Raw genomic sequence first — 18,512 nt, 5'->3', positions numbered from 1 at the left:
GATGTGAGTGCTTTGTTTGCAGAAACCGCACGGTGAGAATTTCCAATTTCCGCTGTGAACATTTTTTTGTTGCTGACCTGTTTGAGGGTTTTCAGTCATGCACTTTCTTGGTTGCCGATGTGAGAGAGTCCTGCGCCTCTGACCTGACCGCAGAATGTCAATGTCGTGTTTGGTCGTGTATTTATAATAAGGCTGGAGGAATAGAAAGCTCTCAGATTTCATTAAAATATCTTCATTTGTTTTCTGAAGATAAACGAAGTCTTACGGGTTTGGAACAACATGAGGGCGAGTAAATGATGACAGAATGTTCATTTTTGGGTGAACTAACCCTTTAACTCCACAAGACTGTACGGACCGGTGCCCCATTTGTCATTTTAGATTTCAGAAGGGTGCTCGCGAACGCCCCCGATGCAGACTTTTGCCGAGCCCGCACTGAGACTCCGTGCAGACTTCAACCCGACAGTCAAAGTGGCAGTCTACGTCATAAAAGTGCAGACTCAGAGGAAGATCGCGAGGGTTTAGGGATCCATTTGGGACAGGGTCACTAATGCAACTCAACCAGGCCTTGCCTCCCCCTTTTTTTTTTTTTGCATATACCTTGGCTTGGGTGAGAATTATTTAAATGACGGATATCAACTATAATAAGCCAATTCAGGGCGTTAAGAGAATCACTCCCTTTGGAGTGAACTTTGTGATTTGCAGACCTTTTCCACTCAAACAGCAACATTACACACTAAAGAAAGGATATGTAAAAAAGACAAAAATACTGATTAAGGACTGGACACAAAGACATTACGTATTGTTCTCCATATGCTAAAGCTCTCAGATTGCAGGAAGTTGTGATCTACAGTAAACTAGTTCTGGGCAGTAGTGTGTTCGAGCCTTATTATAAATGCATGACCAAACACGACATTGACATTCTGCGGTAAGTTCAGAGGCGCAGGACTCTCTCACATCGGCAACCAAGAAAGTGCATGACTGAAAACCCTCAAACAGGTCAGCAACAAAAAATGTTCACAGCGGAAATTGGAAATTCTCACAGTGCGGTTTCTGCCTTGGTTGAGACGGGCATCCGAGTGGGATCAGAGATAAAGTGTGCTTGGCTGAACTACATATCTGAGTGGATGTCAGGCGATGTATTGGTTGCACTGATTTTATGTATACCGACGAACCTCTGCATTTGTTAAAAAGAACAGAGAGATAACTTCTGCTGGATGGTTTTATTTTGTTGAGTTTTTAATGTAGGAATAGTTACAAGACTATACACAAAAAAAGTTGACTTTCTTAAATAGTATTTTTATCTTATTTTCCAGTAAAACAAAAATATCTAAACATCCTTACTCAAACAAAAAACAAAAACTTACACGAGAAGCAGAATATATTTCGAATGAACAATTTTGAAAAATTGTGTTTTGCCTGTTTTAAGCATAAACTGCACTACATTTTGTTAGATTTAATAGGGTAAGAAAATGCAAAAAAAAAAATTTGTTACATTTAATAGGGTAAGAAAAATGAACTTAATGTCTTATCGTTTGCTTATCATGTACATTTAACTTGTTTTAAGGATGTTTAAATATTTTCACTGGAACACAAGACAAAATATTGGATTAAGAAAATTATTTGTGTAATGAAGTTTTTCAAACACTATTTACAAGAACAACTTTTACAATATTAATTTAATTTCCACTTCCAGAGGGGCCATTTTACAGGATAGCAGTTTTTCCATAGTTTTTAAATTATGCATATGTAATAAGCATAATTTGATTAGCATGAAAAAGTATGCATATCATTAATAACATGAACAAAATGCATAATCACACTAGGCTAGGTAGAGTTCCTTTTTGTTAGGAAATTGTAGAAATATACATTCTATAATATTAAATCTCCAAGGTGGCACTTTGCAATTGCATGTGATAAATCGGTGACTTTTCATTTCGCTACATACAAAACAAATTCAATCCAAAATAATAATTTGAATAATTAAAGAAAGTAAAGCCTAGCCCGAGATGAATCTTAAACAAATGTACAACCAAATTATAATTTACTTACTGTATAGTCTACTTTTTAATCCATTTCATTTTTACACTATACAAATGTCAACAACCCCAGATACCTGCTTGTATCTTACAAAATACATATAATCACAACTTCACCATTATGAAATATAGCTCAGCTGTGCTGGATATTAATACATCTAACACAACCTGACCTTCACAAACCCTCATCAGATCTGTGTCCACTCCGGGCTCCTTCATTTAACATTGGCTGGCGAGCACAAACGGTAATCACAAACCGCTGATTGCAGCAGAGAGACGGGAGAAGCAATCAGAGGGAAATCGCTCATTATCATGCGATCACTCAATTCTGGAAATCCAAAGGCACAAGCGATGCAGATTTTTACGCCGTATCACTAGAGGCAGCAAGAGGATTGTGACACGGAACAGACATACAGTATTGTAATGCAAATGTCAATCACCTTGAAAATGGATTGTTTCAGATGAAGGATTGTTTGACAGCTTCTGGAGGCCTGCATGTTTTGATTGGATGACTTCTGTTTGACCAAAGACACGAGACGATAAGAGAAACAAACAGTTGACGGCGCAAATAAAAGCGAAATTATCTCGCAAGGGAAATTATAGAAGCTTAATTGTTTCCACCACTGAATAAAAATTATAAAGGTAATTGCGACTTTTTATCTTATAGTTCTTGCAATTGCGAAGTTTACATCTCAGAATTGTGTGATATATAAACTCGCAATCGCGAGAGAAAAAAAGTCAGAATTGCGATTTGCGAGATATCTATTGCGAGAAAAGTCAGATTTGCGAGTTTATATTATGCAATTCTGAGAAACAAAGTCTGAATTACAAGATGTAAAAATGTGTAGGCTACCTGTGAGGGGAAAAAAAGTCAGAATTGAGATAAAGTTGCAATTATCTTCATGGAAACAAGCTTCCATTAGAAATACAGTGATTTTTTTTTTTTTTTTGGTAAGAACTGCGAGATATAAACTTGTCATTTCGAGACCCGCAATTCAGATTTTTCCCCCTAAAAATTAAGTTTTAGAATTTAGAATTAACTTCTTGCAATTGTGCACTATAGTCCAGTTCTGAGAAAAAAACTCAGCTCACAATTTTGACATTTTCTAGCAATTGCGAGTTTATATCCTGCAGTTCTGACTTTTTTTTCCCTAAGAATTGAGCTATAAAGACCAGTTCTGAGGGGAAAAAAAGCTATATAAATTCACAATTGCAAGAAAATAAGTCAGAATTTGTGAGATAAAAAGTTGCAATTACCTTGTTACCCAGTGGCAGAAACAACCTTATTATCAGAAAATATAAAGGACCTAAATGAAGGATTTATCATAAGACAGCTCACCTAAAAATGAAACTTCTCATTTATTCACCCTCATGTCATTCCAAACCTGTACGACCTTCTTTCTTGGAACACAAAAGAAGAAATTAATTCAGAATTGACCAGGAAGAAAGAATGTAATTCGGGTTTGGAATGACATGAGGGTGAATATATGATGACGTTTTCATTTCATTGTTGGGTAAGTGATTCATTCAACTGTTTCAAACCTGTCTACAATAATCTAACATATTGAAACAGATGGCAGTGTGCGGATAGAGATTATGACTGCACTCTAATATGACAAGGACAATTTTGTAGCTTTAATGTCAGAAGTAATCTTGATGAGAATCAGTTTATCCTTCAAGCAATGTTTTCAATTAGTTGTGCTGTGAAATTTGAATGAATGGTAACACTTTACAATAAGGTCTCATTTATTCACATTATTTAATGCATTAGTGATGAACTAATTATGAGCAATGTATTATTACAGCATTTATTAACCTTTATAAATGTTAGTAAAAATACAATTGTTCATCGTTTATTCATGCTAGTTCATAATGCATTGACTAATGTTAACAGATACAACTTTTGATTTTAAAAGTGTTTTAGTAAATGTAGAAACTAACATTAAAGATTAATAAATGCTGCAGAAGTATTGATCATGGTTTGGTTATGTTAACTAATGCATTAAATAATGTACAGTGAACATTTGAAAACTTCTTGTAAAGTGTTACCAAATTAATAAATGAACATATATACACTTTTGATCGCGGTTCAGCTAAATGTAGCATCACAGCATCCAGTGCCGTGCAACAGCTTCTAAAATTTGTAGATAATAACGTAAATCTACAGTGTATAACACAAGCAGGGCTTCGGGCGAAATCCACTACATCAAATCATTAGCGTTTACTGAAGTACGCTCACTTAAGTCAACATAAATAACAGAAAAATACACAATCCCACAGGGCTCCCACATAAATCTCAAGATGATCTGTAAAGTACTCAATATGTTCCCTAATGCACCCTGACTCTCACAAAAAAGAAACATTTAGAAATTGACACGCAGTTTCCTTCTGTAACAGCCTGCAAAAATAAAGGCGAGGCACTCCCATCGAGAGCGTCCTTCTATAGACACAGAAATAACAACGTTCACAAAAAAAAGAAGTCTTCATTTTACAAAGTGCTTGGCATTTTCACAGTGTGTGATTTCAGCAGTCTGCCTTGTGATTTACGGAGCTCTGACGCTAATGTTTATGTCCCAAATATGGAAGATGAGACATCTACAAATTGTGGCAGCTGCATGGGCTTGTCCAACACTTTGCAGTTGTCCCGTGAGCTCAAAGGTAAGTGAAGTCTTGTAAAGGAGGAAACAATATTTGAGATGTTTCACCAACCATAATGAGTAACGCCTCCACCAAACCTGTTCTTCTGGGTGATGAAATAGTCTCACCATATTTGAATAAAGCTCAATTGCACAGTTAAAGGTCAATGCATAACCTGCCACCTCAGTTTAGAGCAGAAACAATCCTGCAGAGCAGCTCTGAGGGGTCACTTCCTGTGAAGCCTGCATCACTTCCTGTTGAAACCCAAACGTCTCTGCAAGGGAGGACTGGCATGATTCTCTCACGAGGCAGAGGGCCATATGGGCAGTGGATGGGCTTCAGTGTTGAACACGTACTTATCCAGACTGAGCAGCTCGGTGTCTTCAGAGAACAGGAGGAAGAGATACTTCAGCGTCTCGCCCAGGAAGAAGCTCTCCATCTTATCTCTGGGTGCGGGGTTCAACGGGTCACGGACGTTACCTATGGAGGTGTAGCCCCCGCTGGGGACCTGAGACAGAAATTGAGTAAAGTCGTAAAGTTTCTTTATTTATTATTGGCACAGCTAGCACACTGTTCAATGGGCAGTGAAAATGCTTCCAGCTGAGACCGATAAATGAAATATATTAAAATTCTGTACTATTTTGTCTTTAAAATAACACCCACACCAACTAAAAGATAGAATCAAGCATCTTAAAAGCTACTAAAAGTGAATTTTGGCATAAAATGTGGGGGGAAATCATTTTGAGATTTGCTCAAGATTACATTTAACAGTGTTATTCATTTATTTAGCCATTTTAGAGATTAACGTTAAGTCTTTAAGTGAACATTAGATGATGGACAAGGTAATCTAAATGTGAAAACAGAAATATATAGTACAATCTTGGATTTTCTCTAATATGGACGGATTCTGATGAATATATTTTTTTTTAACATTGGCTGATTTAATAAATTGTGAAAGAATGGTTGGGAGGGAGCATGAAGAATGATTTCCACACATGAATTGGCACCTCTGAGTCCAGACCTTAAATTCATTGAAAGTCTTTGGGATGTGCTAGAATAGACTTTACAGACTTTGCTGGACTCTTGCATTTTCAATATAAGATCTTGACCAAAGGTTGATGCACCTCTTGATGAAAATAAATGTTTTTTCAATCAAGAGGTGCATACATTTTTGGTCAAGATCTTGTATTGAAAATGCAAGAGTGAAGTAAAATGATGGAAAAAATGTTTGACCTCTTGTCATGTAAAATTCAGAGAAAATTCTTTCCGGTCTCACTCACTCTGGTGTGCTTGTTGAAACTTTGCAGTATGTCCCAGCCCCAGTCCCTGTATTTGCTGTCATTGGTGAATCTGTACATGTAGAACAGACTCTCTACAGTCTCTGGTCTCAGCAAGTTGTGTCTGTCGGCAGGCTGCACATACATATTGAGAAAGGGGAAACAAAATCTATTAATGTAAAAGGGCACCGACTATTATAAAGGTCATCTCATCAGTGCTGAGCGCAGAAACTGTTTTGTTCTTCAGAACAGAAGGATAAACACAAAGACCTTGATTAGACAATCTGAACCCAACACAGCCTCTGCACTGTTTGGGGGTCTATTACCATTTTATTTCTAGACAAAGGAGAGAAAAGACATTATGGTTTTGTTCCAAAACCTGCATCGGCAGTTTAAGGCCTTGTCTCCAACCACCAAGGGAGTTTATTGTCAAAAATGAGAGGTGACTGTAGAGGTTAATGAACCTTCACATCGATGTCCCGTCCGCTTTGGTACTGCAGGTTAAAGTGAGCGATCTCTGGGCTCAGGCCCGTCTCCATCTGCGCATACATCTGATGGCACGTCTCCATCAACTGCAGAGCCAGGTCCATGTGATCAGCGGGCAGGCCGTTGTGAGCGCCGAGAGCCAGCGTGCCAGGAAGAAAACACACCAAATGATCCTGGATGAGACAGTGAGAGTGTTGTTATGGAGAAAGAGCCTATTATATCATATTTGATACAAAATGACAAAGCCTCTAAATTACCAACATGATCAAAAGTTGCTACATACATTATGCCCTCTGATTGATAGTTCATACCTTTTTAGTAAGTTTACAATTTAAAAAACGTTATCCTTCAGGTCGTGGTACATTTTTGCTGTGAAATCTTTACTGATTTTTATAAAGTAAACATAAAAGTAACTTTTATATTGTTAGTGATATTTTAAGATGAACATTTACTGGACTGAAACGACTTAGCTTTACTTGATTATCTATTATTTTTTTTACAAATTTTTTTAGAAAAAGCATGATTAAATTGATCAAATATGATACACTGCTTTTGAGGAAAGTTTATTTGTACATCTTTCAATCATCATTGTGTTGCATTGCATTGTTTTGCCATTATCAGAATTTTATATAGACATCAGCATCAACATCATCACCAAATTGCATATTTGCATATAGTTTTTTTCCTCCTCCTCCAATGAGCTCCATATTCTCCAACAGTATATCATACTGTATGAGCCATAAAAGTGATTTATCAAATACGATCCTTAAAAAACATATGTAAATTTTCTCTATCTCTTTTTAAAGATTTTGTCTAAAGGTTCAGTAAACTGTTCCATTAAAAAAAAAAAAAAGATTTTACTGACTCTATTTCATATGTCAGGCTTTACAGGGTTAAAAAGGTGTACGTGTCATAAAGGTCTCAAATCTCCATTATGCTGGTTTATTTCCATACTCATGAAAAAGCCAATTTCATTAAAACCACTAGATTATAGGAACAAATATGAGAGGTATAGATTACATATATTTATAGAGCAAACACATAAGGATGGTCAAAGGAATAAAGAATAAAAATTCTGTCACTATGCACTCACCCTTATGTTGTTCCAAATCTGTACGCTGTTATTTTTTTCTTGGAAACATTAAAGGAGAATTTTTTGCTATATCCAATTTTGTGATCCACAGACAAAAAGTAACAGCATACATGTTTGGGAACAACATGAATTTTCATTTTTGGGTGAACTATCCCTTTAAGAATGACACAAATGAAGTTATGACTCTCTCACCATCTTGGGATTGAGACGGCCGTTGGACAGCTCCCCAACGAAGGTCAGTTTACTAGGAGAAGTCTGTCTCAAGAGATTCTTTTTGACACCTTCTACAGCCTGAAGGTAGTCCTCCAGCAACCTGAAACAATATGCAAACATCACACTATGCATTTGACGTGATTAAGTTCGCCCTCTAGAGACAAAAATAAGCTACTGCAACTTAATTGAGCATTGAGAGCGTCCCAGACTTCAGTTGATCCTCATACGTGTCCATGTGATGTATAAAATCAAACATAGATAGTGAGGGCTCCGATCCAACCCCATCAGTGTCTTGGCGAGATAACAGACAGGATTCAGACTCAGAGGTCATTTAAATAGACCACATTCCCCGTCATTGACTAGCATATCCATCACCAACCTGGTGGATTTGATATTCCACACCACACATTTATCAAAACTCATTAACAGTCAGTGTCTACTGAACCCCAGTGAACACCTTTTTACTGAATTATTCAAAACCGAACCCAATGAAAAAAATACTATCAGCGAGAAGCAAGTGTGTGTGATGTCAACACAGCGGGAGTCTAACGAGACTCAGGTGTGAGCAGTGCATGACAATGATCCGTCAAGCTTAACAGAGACTGAATCGCACGGGCAGAGAGAACAGGAAGACAGAATAACATCCTGTCAAGTGCACAAAATGGCTGATGTCGCATTTCACCAGGAGCAATGACACCTTGGCACTGTCCCTAATGGTGGTGGACATGTGCGAAACATGCCCATGACAGCATGCCTATGTCAGTCATCATGGTGATACGGTCCTGTGAGGGCTTTTTTACTCATTTTATTGTCCGTCAGGCAAAAAGTTTAAGTTCAACTAGTTAGAAACGTAACAGCACACCTCTCCTCAAAAAAGCTACACCATTTGAGGTATCATTTATGTCTGAGATGATTTATGTGCCTATACAAAAAGTCAATAATTATTTCAATGTTATGGTTGATAACTGAAAATGGCTGATATTACAATTCAATACTAATTTGTCTAAATAAATGAAATAAAACTCTAACAAATATAACAACACATGAAATCAATCATTTTAAATGTAGATTTAGCAGGCGTCACGAATTTGCTAAAAATGACATTAAATTATTCGATTGCTTAGATTTAGTTAGCGTTAATTGACAGAAGGGGTAATCTAAATGTAATATATATATATATTTATATATATATATATATACATACACACACACACACACACTGTATATAAACAGCTAAGGTAGCCTACATTACAGCAAAAATTAAATATAAAAATAAAGGAAATGAGCATGCACAGTTAATATACAATATACAATTTTGATCAACTAAAATAAATAATAATAATAATAATATTGTGCATCCCCACTTAAATATGAGCAATAGTGATTTTTGCTGGAATTACAGCTAAAAGAATATTGCATTATTATATCAATATACAATTTTTTTAATGTTAAAATACATTGAGCAACATTGATATTGACTATCCAATAGCTGCCAGGGTGAGTGTTCAGGAAGCCTATTTGAAAACCGGCTTTATTTCTGTGACTGTTATTTTTGGTGATCCTAGCAACACACAAATTACACACTTATCACCACTGTTTGTTTTCTACTTCAATAGCACAATGTTTTTAAGTGCCAGAGTCCCAAATTTGACATTCAAACAGAAGCATTTACACTTATATAATTTGAGACCTCTTGAAACCAATTCCATCAAGAAATGACGACATCATAATAAAATAATCTAATACTAAATGCACCGAAGTCACCTCCAGGTTTTGAAGAGCAACACAAGTGCCCTATACTTTTATCACTGTCAAGGCTAAGTAGCATGTAGTTACATAACAATTAAACCATGCTCAGTTTTTTTTTGTTCTTTCCCAGTGCAATTCACTCTATCAGTAACTGACAATGTGAATCAATCATACCACCCCAGACCAGAAGCATAACCTCAGTACATTAGGCTCAGTGAGCATCGCCAATTCTCTGGAACCCATTAGCTAAAAGCACCAGTGGGCTATTGACACCCGGTCTAAGCACTAAATTTATGAACCGTCAGCCAAAGCTGCATTAGTATCTGCTGTTAGTGTAACTCACTCAGTCTCTTTCTTGCCACCCTGTAGCCACTGTTTGAGCAGGTACTCGTAGTAGCTGTCCGCACGGGCCCCCAGCGTAAAGGCCCCTCGCCGAGTGAATTTACCACTGTTTGTGTTGATGAACATGGGCACCAGACCATCACGCTTTCCCTCCAATCTGTGGACCTGTCTGGTCACCTCCTCCACTGCATTCTGAGAACAGAGGGAGATCAAAATAAATAAATAAATAAATAGGAAAAAAAATTTATAAATGGTACAAATAATGTACCTGGTACTGCGGGTCCTGTGTGAGTCGGCTGAGCTCTCTGAACTCCAGCTGAATGCTGGTCACCTCTGCGACTGTGCTGTCTGTGGTCCAGCGTGGAGGGTGAGCGGTTCCTTTACCAATGTTCACGTCAGAGTAGGGGATTTTAGATGGCGTTTTGAAAGCAGGCATTAATCTGGAGCCAATGTCTTTCTACAAAAACAGAGACACAACAAGTGTTTTATCTGTGGTCTATTAAAATAGTTGACTCATCTGTGTAAGCCAAAAGCTATAAACCTTTAAAGCTGTACTCTGTCCTTTACTAGGACGATGAAGCATAATGAAGGATATGAAGGATATGAAGGATAATGAGGATGATACTAAATTAAATAAAGATATGAAGTACTTACAGCTTTTTCCAGGAAGAGTGTGTCCCCGGACAAGTGGTATGTGCTCAAGAGACCCCCCAAAATACGGATGGTGCTCTCAAAAAGATTCACATCCACATTCTTGGAAAAAGATAATTCTGTCTCGACCCACATCCTCGCCTCTGCAAACTCTAATATACAAAGATTTAGAAAGAGAGAGAGACACAGAGAGAGAAAGAGAGAGAGAGAGAGAGAGAGAAAGAGAAGGGGGGTGCAAAGTAAATTTTTTCTATCATATTCATATTTATATAGTCTTTTTCACTCAATATATTTTTTATTAATGGGTGTATCTTCAAATATGGGAACTTTAGGCCCCGTGGACTTTCTTTCTTAAAACACACTTTTGACACTCACTAGTTTATTCAATTTGTATGCTAGCAACGTCCAGCTGCGGATTTGCACAACTGTTCAAAGATTATGGGTCAGAATGATATTTTAATGTTTTTTATGCTCACCAAGGCTGCAGTCATGGCCTAGTGGTTAGGGAGTTGAACTGGTAACCCAAAGGTTGCTGGTTCGATTCCAGAGCCGGTGGGAAATGACTGAGGTGCCCTTGAGCAAGGCACCTAACCCTTAATCGCTCCCCGGGCGCCACACAAAGGCTGCCCGCTGCTCTGGGTGTGTGTATCCACGTTTGCAGTGTGTGTGTGTTAACTACTCACTACTCTGCTCCTAATGTGTGTGCATTAACTTGGATGGGTTAAATGCAGAGGTCAAATTCCAAGTATGGGTTACCATACTTGGCCGTCACGTGTCACTTTCACTTTCACTTTCACTTTCATTTATTTAATCAAAAATCCTGTAAAAACACACACTTTGAAATGTTATGTTTTACATTAAAACACATGATCCTTCAGAAATCATTATAATATGCTGATTTGCTGCTCAAGAAACAAGAGTTGTGCTTAATATTTTTGTGGAAACTTTGATACATTTTTGGCAGGATTCTTTGATTAATGGATAGATTCAAAAGAACAGTATTTACTTAACAACATTTTTTTTTGTAACAATGTAAAAGTCTTTAATGTCGCTTTTAATCAATTTAATGCTGTCACTTTTAATCAATGTTGACAATCGGAAATGAAACAAGCAATAGATTTGAAATGTGCATACAGTGGTCAAAAAAACAAAAGCTGCAGTTCTAAGACTCACCGTCTTTCAGGCCAATGATCCACATGGTGTCTAGTGCATCTATAAGTGTGAGGCCCAGACCGAACCACTCTCCATGAGTCTTAGATATGGGCTTCAGTTCATCATGACCCCACGCAAAAGCCTTGTAGCCCTTCCACGCGTGCCTGAAAGCCTCCCGCACCGCCTCTACGCGATCCACGGGCTTCACTGTGACTGTGTACAACAAATAAATCACAGAAAGACATTAAGATGATCACATGTCTGAGACGTTTGGCCTTTGTGCTACAGACATAACTAATAATTGTGGGATGAATTCTGATACCTGGTTCTAAGTTGGTAGCTCCCTCTGCATCAGCCACTGTTCCTTCTTTCCCATGGGCGGTGGACTGAAGCTCCGCCTCGATCATTGCCCCGCGCCAGCTAGGAGTCCAAAAACAACACTGGCATCAATTGTAACATCCAATCCAGAGATTCAGCACCCATAATAGCACTGATTCCTTCCACATGACCCATGATTATAACTGCAATTACACATGAGCAGGAGTCCCACAACAGGACACAGCTGGAGGAAATGAAAGCTCATCACAACTCACTTCAAAAACGCTGCATTACCAGCTCAACTGTTAATAAACTGTTCCCTGAGGCACTATCAGCACACAGGAGTGTTTGTCTTCTGCTCCTGTAATGGATTCTCTGCTCTTTCTAAAGGCAGTGACACACCAAGCCAACGTAAAAGAACTGGTGACGATAAAAGCTGACTGTGTTGTGACCTCACGTCGGCTGCGTCTCGGCCAAAAACCTGCGCTTGAACGCACCAAAAGCATTACAGGAGACTGTCGACGAGCACGTGCGTTCTGAGCCTGCGTTTAAGGTTATAACTGTATATTCTATATTAGAAGGTATAGTCTGTAGTCTATAGTTCCTCGCATGAGGATCATAATATTGCAGGTCTGTGGCAAAAAAAGTTTGAAAAAATCCAGTGACGGATGAATCTGACAAGCATCAATGTGAAAATGTATTTCATTTAGTGGAGGGGATAAAATTCTTAGTAGCTTCCAAGCGTGTGAGTGAGACTAATAACAAATAATTGGCAATAAAACTCATAATTACTGTCAGTTTTAATACCTCTACTTACTCAAAAGGTTAAATACTAAGCCAACAACAAATAAATGTCAATGACTAATCCTTTAACCATTTATCATAATTAAAAGTCTCATATAAAAATGTCTTCATTGCTTGGAATTAAAACGTCCAAACCTAATGACTGTTTTTGCTTCTTTCCCTCCGTCGTCTTCTCTCTTGATCTCGGGTTCGGGTTCTTCTCTATCTTTCATCTGCCAATCTGACACATTCCCTCGCTTCTGTAGAGCTGGAGGACCACGCTTGCTAGGGGGCTTCCTCTGCTGATTCAAACCACCCAACATAAAAAGACAAGAGTAGATAAAGAATCTTAAGATACATTTACACGACAACGATCTACTAAAAACGGAAACGTTTTTTCTTTGCATTTTGCGCATACAGAAAAACGATCCCCGTTCACGCGGATTCGCGAAATAGACTAAAACTCACAAACTCATGTTTTTGTATGTCATGAATTACCTTATTAACATAATATTAAAATATTTTATTTATTTTGTATTTAAAAACAATCAAAACATTTTCTATATTTTAATTAATATTATTTGTAATGTTTTTTATTTATTTAGTAACAATTGTAATTTGTTTATCTTTTTAAATTTACTTTATCAATATAATAATGCTATAATTGATCAAATTTATTTATGTAAAAAGCTTTTATTTTAAATTTACACATTTGTTTTTTTTTATTTTGGTTTAAGATTCAAGTTGTTTTGTTGTTGTTTTAGCAGGGGCTGGAAAAACCCTTAAAAAGGAGTAGAAAAATTATAAATTAAACGTATATAATAAATATACCAAATAAATGAGAAATATTCCTGCTAACCATAGCTGGAGGTTTGGGAAGTATTGGAATGCTTGGTCTTTGAAGCTCCGGCAGCACTTCTGGTGGGACGTCCTGGACCCCAGGGACAACTCCTGGTGGGAGCTTTGGGACGAGGCCAGGAGGAATGGGCCTGAGACCTCTGTTTTCCATTTCAACCCAGTCCTCTTTCAACGATCTGTCAGAGAGCCCTAGACAATAAACAAATCTCATGTGAATTATTAATAGCAAAACGTGTGATGTTTAATAAAACTTTTACCCCAGCAGCTAATATAAACGGGCAGAGGCTGTACCAATCATCTATCTTTTGTGATTTCACCTTTCATTTCCTGTGAAATGTCATTAAAGAGGACTGAATAAGTACCTCTCCACTGCTCCGACAGACTGGAATAGGAAAGAATCCCACAGATGAAGAGGAAGGCAAGCAGGAAAAGAATCAGACTGCGCTGAAGCCGAGACAGCTGCTTCCATTTCTGCCAAAACAAACGCAAACAATACATGGACAATCGGAGGAAAGTGCAGCAATTTTATATTTGATGGATTGACGTGACAACTGCGATGACCGCCAAATATAGTGCTACAAAAACAAAGCTACAGGGAAAAAAATGACAATATGATTTATCCTGCACTCGCAAATCAAATCTAAAAGAACTTTTCTCTCAGTGCAAACGTCACTATAGTTTAATCAACCTGACTAATTAAATCAACAGGCATTTCAGATAATGGAAGGCATTAAAGGGATAGTTCACCCAAAAAATCCTACGTTTCCTCACCCACGTGTTGTTCAAACCTGCATGATTTTCTTTTTCTGTGAAACAAAAATTAGAAACACTACCTTTGAAAAGTTTGGGGTCACTTTGAATAAAAGCTGCATTTATTTGATTTAAAATATAGTAACTGTTTTCCATTTTATATATTGTAAAATGTAATTTATTTCTGTGATGATAAAGCTGAATGTTCAACATCATTACTCCAGTCTTCAGCGTCACATGATCCTTCAGAAATTATTCTAATTTGCTGCTCAATAAACATTTCTTATTATTATCAATGTTGATTTTTTTGTTTGTTTTGCTTCTTAATATTTGATACATTTTATTCACAATTGTTTGTTGAATAGAACATTTGAACAGCATTTATTTGAAATATTGTTTGTCTTTTTTCTCACTTTTGATCAATTTAATGCATCCTTGCTGAATAAAAGTATTAATTTCTTAAAATAAAAACAGTTGTTATAGTCAGTGAGCTGACTGAGGACAATTCATTCACTAACCGAGTTCTTGAGTTGAACTTACTGACTTACTGATTTTTTTGCTTTCTTTGGTGTTGCTGTTTTTGACATTAAAATAGTGTTGCATAACAAGAGCTTCAATTTGGGTTCCCAAGAAAAAAAATAAAGTAGTTTAGAAAGACATGACGGTGAGTAAATCCAAGCAGAACAGTTTTTTATTTTTTGATGAACTGTTCCTTTAAGCTACATTTTTAAATTAAGAGTTTTGTTTTTTCAAGCCACACAATCGTGTTTTCGGCTTAGCAGGGAGTGCGTGTCTGCTTTCCGGTGATAATTAAGTAAATACAAATTAGTAGATTAAATGTGAGAGGGAAAAACACAAGGGTTTTGACATCCCCGGTCTGGCTAGGACTGAACACAACGACTACAGTGCCAGCATTTTCCTCTCACAATATAAAATAGATGTCAAGATGCCTCGCAGACAGGAAAATGGCACTCATTTACACAAACAAATAAAGACGCAGAAGCCATCACAGTTAATGAATGAAAAATATATAATGCTCTGTGTTTATGTCCTGCAGAACAAGGGTTTAGATGGCATCTTAAGAATAAAATAGGCAAACACTAACCCTCCAGCAGGACTGTCTCCGGTGCTTGCCGTTGGTGTAGCTGCGGTTGTGTTGGTCTCCCAGCGTCAGAGACACAAAGTCCTTCCTCTGTGGCGAGTACATCTCTAACACAGCCCACCACTCAAACACACTGAATCAAATAGGAGAGAGAGGGGAAAAAAAGACAAGAATGACACAGATATCAAGTGATTTTCCCACAAATCACTATTCGTTACATGAGCTGAGCACATGAAGCCATGCTGATCTTCGCAGCTCCCTGAGGAGAATTGAGGTGTAAAACACAGATCTCTTCACAAGATTACTTGATACCAGACTAAATCTGAAGTGAAATGAGGCACGAGGTGGCACATCTGATCTGAGAACAACACCATGGGACAGGGCTGTTCACCTCGCTGTCCCAGAGCCATGAGAGCCATCTAAGAGGGGATTAGGAACATTAGCCTAAGTCCATCTGGTTTCTATCATACCAAACCCAGTTTATCGGATAGAATAGATTTAAAAACACTGGCCTGCTAAGATGACACACATATATGCTGCAGGATGGAAGAAGGTTGAATGTAGACTGTGTCCCAAATGCAAATTACAAGTAAAATCCTCTGTTTGAGTGTGTCATTTAAGTGTGAAGGTGAACATGAAAGTTCTGTTCTGTTTTGAGACAACGTTCCCACCCTTTTTAACCATTCCATTACATTTCCTGTTGTTTTTGATTACTGAATATGAAAGTTTCTTTTAAAAAGCATGCAAATTAAAATTGATTTGCTGATGAATCATTCAAAATGATTTGCGAACTGGTCGACTGATTAACTGATTCGCTCAGATATGACTGGTTTAATGTCCACCCAACTAGATTTACCACCATTTTAAATTTTCTACAATACATAGGCCTACTTACTAAAAGTACCGGGATGACCTACTTTTTCCGGCGATATTCTTAAGTGTGCATACATTGGACCCTTTACTATCCCATGAGGCCACGGGAGAGGATTTATGAATGGCAATGTTGGTAGGTCCCATGATAATGAGAACATGGCAAATTCATACTATATAGAACATCCTTTTTTAGTGGCCGTGAAGTAATTACTTATTCAAAATAAGTAACTGTTACCTAATCAAATTAGTATGTGATTTCGGACACAGCACGCATGCACGTTCCGTCGTATACACACTTCAGAATCTCACCGGAAGTAGTAGGTCATCCAGGTACTTTTTGCCTACTACTTTGTGAGTAGTGTGAATTCAGACATATACTTCTTTTGTCACCTACTGTTTTTCATCTGTACTGTAATGTAGTAAGAAAGTATGCGATTTCGGATACAGCCAATAACATACTTCTTTTTTTAACAGTCGTGAATTATTTATTCAAAATAAGTACCTACTCAAGAGAATTTGTGATTTCGCATGCAGCCATAGTTTTACAATGTCCTTCCTTAATATTGTTTTTATTTTTAAACCGAATACCTCCTAGGCCAGCCATATTGAATTCTGTCGTAAAATGCAGTAATTTTGTCATAACATTTGGCAGCCTGTTTTGAGGGTACCTGAGATTTGGTTTGGGTCATTTGTAATACATATACCCGATTTTTAAATCAAATAGCTTTACAATACCATATCAATTTGGTGCCAGTGCCCCTATTAAGGATATAAGTATTTGTATTGCAAGTAATTCTACTTATATGACATTTAAATCACTTTTCTTAAAATCATCATCAGTCAAATGAAAAATCCCTGAAAATGTTGTCACGTGCCTGTACTTGTTATATTTAGGCTATTTCACATTGACCGATTTTCCACTGTAACGTTACACATCTATGCTGCAAACGCTTTGGCAAAACAAATGCATTGTTTCTTATTAAAGCACACTGGAATGAAAGAAAAATGCATTCATTTTTTTTTTAATCAACCGTTTACCCTGTTCAGGTAAGGGACTAACTGGCCTCCAAACGTATCCTTGTTTTACCTTTCTCTTGACAACTTGCGGATCCCGGTAAGAAAGAGGATCTATATGCATGAAGAGGAGGAGGTCACAGCCAAGGCATCCCATCCACTGTGCGTGTAGTATTAGTGAACTCAGTGTGTAGGCTAGGTGACAGCAGGAGTGGCTATCAGATCTCTATCTCTCCTCCATCACGCTGCTCTCATACAAACCGCGTATTACTCGCACAAAACGCATGCTGATAGACAGTCTAAACGTAACGTATCAATCTGTATAAAAATAAGCATGATCGCTGTTAATCACCAGAAAGCTGTGTTCAGTACAATGTTTATGTGACAGCTCCTGTATCACGTGATCCTCGTGCACACGCGTCATTCGGTCGGGCTCCGCCCTGTTTTATTAACACGTTCATTACCTTACAACAGTCTCCCTTTTCACATGGAGGTTTCACTTCAACAATGAAGGAATCATTTATCAGTTAACATAATTATATTTATGATAACGTGGTTTGTGGCCAAACTTTTTTAAGTAAAAAAAAAAAAAGATTGAAAATGAAAAATGCTGCTTGATTAATTAAATTGTAAAAATGTTTACACAAATAAATACCATAGGCCTACATTTGGAAATTGGAATTATCCTGACAGCGTGTAATTATTCCATACGTTATCATATAAATAGAAATGCAGTAATATATTGAATACTATATAGTACAGTAATATTATAAATTAAGTCATTTGATACACGTAAATATAAAAATTGAATTGACATAAGTACTGTAAATAAGCATGTAAATAAGTATATTAATGACTCAGACAAGGGAGATGGTGGTGGAATGAAATTAAAGGAATGCTTTGCTGACCTGTTTTGTGGGACTGATAACACTCCTTCCACATGATATTCATATATTACTGGATGATGATGTCCAGGGACGGACTGGGGCTAAAAAACAGCCCTGGACTTTCTCCCAAATAGGCCCATCATCCGGCCATTCGCCTCTAGCCGTGTGCGACAGACACTAGCCAGGATGTCCTGATACTATATGCCACAATACTGTAGCCTATCAGACAAGCTATTCACAGCAAGTAACATCTCAAAACCAATGATGATAATTGGGGTTGTGTTTATTAAT

General features: G+C 37.4%; 1 protein-coding gene across 2 annotated transcripts; it reads right to left on the bottom strand.

Annotated features, from left to right (window-relative positions):
- Window positions 1–1,205: 1,205 nt before the first annotated feature.
- man1b1a (mannosidase, alpha, class 1B, member 1a) lies at window positions 1,206–17,748 on the bottom strand. 2 transcript variants are annotated; one of them, XM_082140482.1, is made up of 14 exons: window positions 17,408–17,748; window positions 15,451–15,580; window positions 13,958–14,066; window positions 13,597–13,784; window positions 12,894–13,039; window positions 11,959–12,056; window positions 11,658–11,849; window positions 10,488–10,636; window positions 10,102–10,290; window positions 9,835–10,025; window positions 7,722–7,842; window positions 6,415–6,609; window positions 5,954–6,085; window positions 1,206–5,181 (listed from the first exon to the last, which is right to left on the bottom strand). In XM_082140482.1, exons 2-14 carry the CDS (start codon window positions 15,550–15,552, stop codon window positions 4,975–4,977), a joined length of 2,019 nt encoding a protein of 672 aa, XP_081996608.1. In that variant the 5' UTR covers window positions 15,553–15,580; window positions 17,408–17,748; the 3' UTR covers window positions 1,206–4,974. The 2 variants fall into 2 exon arrangements, with proteins under 2 accessions (XP_081996608.1, XP_081996609.1); XM_082140483.1 differs by having other exon boundaries at window positions 12,894–13,036.
- Window positions 17,749–18,512: the final 764 nt, after the last annotated feature.

The sequence above is a fragment of the Leuciscus leuciscus genome, assembly GCF_965113295.1.
Source record: "Leuciscus leuciscus genome assembly, chromosome: 16".
Lineage (NCBI taxonomy): Eukaryota > Metazoa > Chordata > Actinopteri > Cypriniformes > Leuciscidae > Leuciscus > Leuciscus leuciscus.
The sequence above is the reverse complement of the archived record's forward strand: the minus strand, read 5'-3'. Positions and strand labels throughout refer to the sequence as shown.

Coding starts and splice junctions, on each gene's coding strand:
- man1b1a (XM_082140482.1), bottom strand. CDS start 15,552: ATGTACTCGCCACAGAGGAAGGACTTTGTGTCTCTGACGCTGGGAGAC. Junction 13,040..13,596: donor TTCCCAAACCTCCAGCTATG/GTTAGCAGGAAT, acceptor GGTTTGAATCAG/CAGAGGAAGCCCCCTAGCAA. Junction 12,057..12,893: donor GAAGCAAAAACAGTCATTAG/GTTTGGACGTTT, acceptor TTGGACTCCTAG/CTGGCGCGGGGCAATGATCG.